The 6,011-nt window shown below is 37.0% G+C and overlaps 1 protein-coding gene and 1 non-coding gene across 5 annotated transcripts; one reads left to right on the top strand and one right to left on the bottom strand.

The window, feature by feature from the left end:
* Positions 1-836: 836 nt before the first annotated feature.
* Positions 837-908, top strand: trnag-ucc (transfer RNA glycine (anticodon UCC)). Its single transcript has one exon. It is a non-coding gene; the product is annotated as a tRNA-Gly (tRNA).
* Positions 909-1,040: 132 nt separating this feature from the next.
* Positions 1,041-4,929, bottom strand: LOC127943320 (interferon-induced protein 44-like). 4 transcript variants are annotated; one of them, XM_052539690.1, is made up of 8 exons: positions 4,721-4,929; positions 4,097-4,335; positions 3,962-4,016; positions 3,684-3,882; positions 3,362-3,520; positions 1,914-2,085; positions 1,649-1,749; positions 1,041-1,570 (listed from the first exon to the last, which is right to left on the bottom strand). In XM_052539690.1, the coding sequence occupies exons 2-8, from the start codon at positions 4,299-4,301 to the stop codon at positions 1,403-1,405; spliced, it is 1,059 nt and encodes a 352-aa protein (XP_052395650.1). In that variant the 5' UTR covers positions 4,302-4,335; positions 4,721-4,929; the 3' UTR covers positions 1,041-1,402. The 4 variants fall into 4 exon arrangements, with proteins under 4 accessions (XP_052395650.1, XP_052395651.1, XP_052395652.1 ...); XM_052539691.1 differs by having other exon boundaries at positions 3,962-4,013; XM_052539692.1 differs by lacking the exon at positions 3,962-4,016 and having other exon boundaries at positions 3,684-3,916.
* Positions 4,930-6,011: the final 1,082 nt, after the last annotated feature.

Raw genomic sequence — 6,011 nt, 5'->3', positions numbered from 1 at the left:
AAAAAAATACAAATATGTTATCTTGGAAATAAGCCAAATAGCAAAACACAGTGACTGAAAAACAAAGCCCAAAGGTGCTTAATGAGTGTTGCTTTTAATAAGAAGACATGGGGAACTTTCACTTCCAAACATGAAAACATGATGGCGCTGTTGATAGCTAAAATCAACGAACATAATTAGGTTTTGGTCACCGTAATATTACTTTGGTTCAAAATAGTGAGATCAAAGACGCATGATGCCAAATGCTATGGTTAGCAAGGTAACAATCATGTCAGTTTCCAGGGCTATTTCTAGTGATAATGTAGGCGGGATACACTCCCATATTTAATGCATTTGTCACTCCAGAAACCTTACAGTGTGTACATGGCCATAGTCTCCTGGCAGACACATGGAATAACCAGATGTGAGATGAGGTCAGCTGGAACTGTGTTTAGTGTGTAAAAATAAATCTGACCTGTGCAAAATCATATGTCACGTCCTCACCAGCTTCTTAACACCAAGCTTTTATCTTCTCTTCAAACTCCTGTAAAATGAACAGAACTGGAAGTGACACACGGTGAAATAATCAGTTCACGACGAATAATTTAATAAAAAGGGAAGGTTGTATGTGAATTCATGACGGGATCAAACAGCTAACGTTAGTCCAGATACACCTACTGCAGCGGAGTTGTGTGTGATAGTTGATAGTTTTCACTGTTCAACCTGACAAACAAACCTCTTGTAAAACATTGGACGAACACCCCAAACATCTGCATGCAAAAACATATTTTTAATTCAACAATTACGTGTTTCTTTTAAGTGTTTCATATGACGCTAGTACGTACTATGGTAAGCACGCGTTGGTGGTATAGTGGTGAGCATAGCTGCCTTCCAAGCAGTTGACCCGGGTTCGATTCCCGGCCAACGCAGAAACCTTTTTGTGTTTTGAGCAACTTTGGACGATCATTAGGCTATAACGTTTTAATAATCGTCCTAATTCTAGGTTAATAGGACATTTCACACTACAGCTATAAGGACAACGACAGAGAAAAACAATACCGTTCTTTCATAGCAATTTTATTGTATTTTTTTTATGGCTGATGAACGAGAACAGATGCGGAATAAAGCGTTGCATCGATGTGAATGTATTACATTATTACAACGTTATTCCTGTGGGTTTGAGCAAAGAAATAGCGAAATGTATTAATAGCAAAACTTTAGTCAAACTTCAGTGATAATTAATGGAGAGAGTTTAACATCACAAATACTGTTATAAAAAGTAAAAGCTATTTTATAAAAATTCAAATCACCACCAATATTTTAGCAAATAAATACAAGCTTTGGCCTCAACATGTCACTGGAACAGAACTGGGGTGAACTCTTTTTTAGGCATTTTTCAAATGTGAGTTTGCACTGTAATGCTTTAATCGCTGCTGTCCTGAAAGTACAGATTCACATATTGTAAGATATGATCAACGGCTTTGAGCAGGAGAATGTCAGTGTTTTCGTCCAGATCCAGCGCGGAGCAGTAGTTCTTCACCGGGACGATGTAGGACGTGGCCATTCCCAGCAGCTCTCCGGCCTTCACCATCTAGACGGGTCAGGAGAGACACCGTGAATCAGGAGCCGTGAATCACGAGAACAGGACCAATCATCACACATCACATACCGCCTGCTGAACAGCCTGGCTCCTGTAAACCCTGGTGATGTCACTTCTGCTGGCGCTGCACACCTGGTCCACATGGGTCAGTACGGCCACCTGGTGCACCCCTGCAATTCAGAAGATATGAACCATGACTTAAGAAGCACTGAAGACCGTTCACGCCAAAAACAGCCAACAGCACTGTGTTTATTATGAGCCCGTTTCCACTGTGAGAAGGCTTTCTCTGGAAGCTAATGTTGCACGCATGAGTCATTCCTCAAACACAGCTCACCTAAGTTGCTGATGTGCTCTCTTAACTGCTGGAAGATTGCGCCAAAGCTTTTGGCGTATGAGCCGACCCTCGAGCCGTCTACCACGAACACCACACAGTGCACTTTCTCATTAGTGCTCGGTTTCCTTACGAAGCCCGCAGTCTCTGCTCCAATCGGCTGCTCAGGACTGAACTGTGTAAAGACGAGGTTTTACAGTAATAACAGTACGGTTAACTACACAGTCTGTCAACAGAGTTATGAGACGAGATCAGTGTAAAATACTTGTAATTTTAATATAAAAAGAATGTCATGTTCTACGGTAGGGTAAAAATGTTAACTGATAACTATATTATACGAAAAATCAAATCACATTTCAAAACTTAGTGAAATTTTTGTAAATGTAGTATTACAGCATTAATTTACCCAAGAAAATAAATGCAATTTCTACTCTCTAGAATTTGTAACACTTATGTTTATTCTGTAGAAACAGGAATTAAATAGTTACTTGGTATTTATTTATTAGTATTATTATTAGTTATGGGCACTGATATGTGCTATGTTACATTTAATGTTACTTCATGTGTTTTCAGATTGGGTTGAGTGTATTTTCTGTTCACACTGACGGAATTTATAAGCCTTTGCTTTCTTGCTCAGAAATCGAGATTCACTGCAGTTTTGTTTTCTCTTAATTTATTTTCTAAATATTAATAAAAAAAAATAAGTGTTCATCTCAGATAAGCTTTTAACTTAACAAAACCTAAATATTTTCCAGATACTATTTTAACAACTGATAATATAAAAGACAATTATTTAAATGTAGAACATTTATTATTATTTTATTTTTATTTATTTATTTTTTTGTAATATTATTACATTTTATATTTTTCTCCCAGCTGCCTTTACATTTTAACAAGAGAGTCCTTGCCAAAGCAATCAACATATTTTGAGGAGCCTAACATCAAAAAGTTTAAAAACCCTAATTTAGTTTATATTTCTTATAATTTAAATTTCATAGTCATAATGCGCTCTTTTATTTGTGCCATCTGTGTACAGAGCAGATTTAAATATGTAAAGTAGATTGGAATATGAATATTATACAGTTTAATAACATATACATTCATGAACTGTAAAATATACATGCCCTTCACACCGAAGACAATATTTATAATGAAAATGATATTGTCATCCACAACAATGTAAGACAACTTTTGTCGCCTGTCACTTTAAATCCCCAAACTCTATAGAAGTTGGTGGATTCTAATCAGCTGGAAAAATATCTTTCTGAAAGTGTTTGCAACAATATCGTTCATCTGTGTCCTTATTGTTATAGTTGGTGTAGACTTCATACAATCAGAATAATTCAAACGTAACCATTGTTTTTAATGCTATCCTGTAAATCCTGAAGTTTTGAGACTGTTTTTACTGTGTATTTAAATGCATGTATGCCTGTTATCCAGCTGAAGTGTACCTGGTGTCCCTCTGGAGCGTGTCCTTTAATGACAGACAGTGCATCGTGAAGAGTGAGTCCAGTGCCTTCTCCTTCACCTACACCCATCAGGTCACACAACACCAGAGCTGTGGGCTCGTCTGCTTTCTCTCCCGCTCCTCGGATGTTGTAAGAGCGAAGCTGAGAAACAGAACAAAACGAACTACTTCTTCCCATAAATAGACCGCAAAATATAGCTTGAACCTCTCAAAACACGAAGCGGAAATGACCTTCCAAAAATGCTGATCGTCAGCCTCAGATTCAGCTTGACCACAAAGCTTTTGCAAGTTCTAGTCACGTTTACCTTCTTGGTGAAGCTGGTGGAGTTTGAGGAGCCCACCATGGCCCTGTTGATGACCCGGCCAGAGAAGACGGACTGGACAGAGCTGATGAAGCTGGACTTGCCAGCTCCGACCGGACCGATCAGCAGAACCCTGGCCGTGCTAACAGTCTCACCGGCCGGATGAAACGACCTGACGCTCTCCATCAGTGTCTCTCTCACGCTGAACACACAGCTGAAGTCAAGGCCACTGGCACCTGGATGTCAGAAATACTCTGTTTCATAGTGCGGGCTCTACTTACTCTGCACCCCACTTCATTCTTCTCCAGTCATTTTCCAGCAAGAATGGAAAGTCTGCTAAAGTATAAAAACCGATAGTTATGTAGTGGGCAGTGTTTATTTAAAGTAGTGGTTGTTTAAATAATTCTATACCATACCTCCAAGAGAGAACTTGGGTTCTGTCCGTTTTTTATTCTTATCGCGATCAGATTTGGTGTCTGAGGATGTGGCTAGGATAGCAAACGTGGGTACAGCAGCTGTGGTGAATTTGGTGCCTGAAGCTGGGACTGAAGAAACAAGGGGCACTGCAGATGTGGTGCTGGATTTGGTGTCCGAAGATATGTATGTACCAAAAAATGACATCCTTGATCAGAGAAGGGGATGTCTGCAGATGTGCCTGGAATCACAGTCAGTGCAACAAAAGATAGTGAGTACACTCTTAAACCTGCCTGCACAGAACGGAACCGAGAAGATCTGTGGTTGCACTTATCTTATAAATGTTCAGAAGTGTTACTGTACAAATGATGATTATTATTATTATAGCGCGTTCCAGTCAAGCGTTGAAGGAGTAGAAAAAGCGGAAACTGACAGAGTTCTGACAATAAGATTTCACCACTGACATATTAAATGAAAAGCATATATCATATATATTTATCTTTTATAGTTCAGAGATTGAGCTGATGTTTTGTGAGGAACTTAAGTAGGCTAGGCGTTACTTAAATTAAAACAAAATAACATTGAACTTTTTTCTTTTTTTTTTTTTTATCATTAACATAACTTACCTCAGTAAAGTTGTTTTTAGGGAGTCGAGATGTAAGTAGTCAGAACCGTTCAGTGGTGCATTACCAGAGTTACAGCGAGGGTTACCGTGGTATTACTGTATTTTGAGGAACATAGGGACTCGGGTAACGTTAGGTGTCTGCACATGAAATTAAAACATACAAGAACAAAGTGAAAGAGAGCCGAGCAACTAAAGTGTTTCATTACTGAGAAAGCGAAAGTATTGTGTTGTGTGGTGTGTGTTTGACATCTGGCCAGTAGAGGGCTGTCATTTCATAATGATTGAACAAGGAAAAGCCAGTATTAGTCACCAACGCAATAAAATACTAAGGAAAAAAATATAGCATGTCTTTAAGACTTTATTGTATGACTAATTTCGCTAAAGACGCATATTGTTCCAGAAGATGATTCTACTGCGCGAGATGATATGTTAGGTGCTGAATAATATATTAAACACAACTGTACTGAGCAGATTTCATTCAGTTTCGCACAAACTTGAAACCTCAACTTGCACTAACACATTTCTGGTCTTTGATAAATATCTTTTCACTTAGGTCTTTATCTGGGTTTAAAAAAAGATTCTAACCAAATTATTATTCTTTTTCTCACATCTATATGGTTGTAGGCATCATACAAATGAACACAGACCTTGAAATGTGCAGTTTTCTTGAGCATTTTCAGAGTACTTACATCACTACAGAAAGACAACAACAACACAACTGTACTGTCATTCTTAATTTATCAATTTTATTTAACATTAGAAAATATGCTTACATTTTGGAATACAGTACTGAAACATAAGCTTGTTTTTTTGCTTGCTTCTCCTAAGGAAAATGTAAAAAAAAAAAAAAAAAAAAAAAAAAAAAAATCTGAAACAGTACTTGTACCTCAGAAAAAACAAAAACAAATATAGGCTCAGGAAAAAATAAAAATAATAATAATAATATATATATATATATATATATATATATATATATATATATATATATATATATATATAAAATAAAAGTGCAATTATGAAAAGGTAAAGCTTGAACTGTTCCATTAACTTTTTTTTTTTTTTTTTTTTTTTACGGTCCGAACAAATAAGAAAATGTTTTTATGGAAATATCTCCACCTAATCACAATTCAACAGTTTATTATTAAGTATAGCAGCCACTGCTGTGACAATGTACACATTGGTTGAGCTTGTCTCATGACATTCAATAAAAATCTGAAAAGCAAGGTGATCAACATAAAGTATTCATAACTCAAATTAATTGTCATGAACAACAGTCTGCTTTAGTGTTTGTC

This window comes from Carassius gibelio, chromosome A22, assembly GCF_023724105.1.
Source record: "Carassius gibelio isolate Cgi1373 ecotype wild population from Czech Republic chromosome A22, carGib1.2-hapl.c, whole genome shotgun sequence".
NCBI lineage: Eukaryota > Metazoa > Chordata > Actinopteri > Cypriniformes > Cyprinidae > Carassius > Carassius gibelio.
The sequence above is the reverse complement of the archived record's forward strand: the minus strand, read 5'-3'. Positions and strand labels throughout refer to the sequence as shown.

What these genes read in the sequence shown, in the direction of transcription:
- LOC127943320 (XM_052539690.1), bottom strand. Translation starts at nt 4,301, where the DNA reads ATGTCATTTTTTGGTACATACATATCTTCGGACACCAAATCCAGCACC. An exon ending in CCACCAGCTTCACCAAGAAG is followed by an intron (nt 3,521 to 3,683) that starts GTAAACGTGACT and finishes TCTGTTTCTCAG; the next exon opens with CTTCGCTCTTACAACATCCG. An exon ending in ACGCTCCAGAGGGACACCAG is followed by an intron (nt 2,086 to 3,361) that starts GTACACTTCAGC and finishes GTCTTTACACAG; the next exon opens with TTCAGTCCTGAGCAGCCGAT.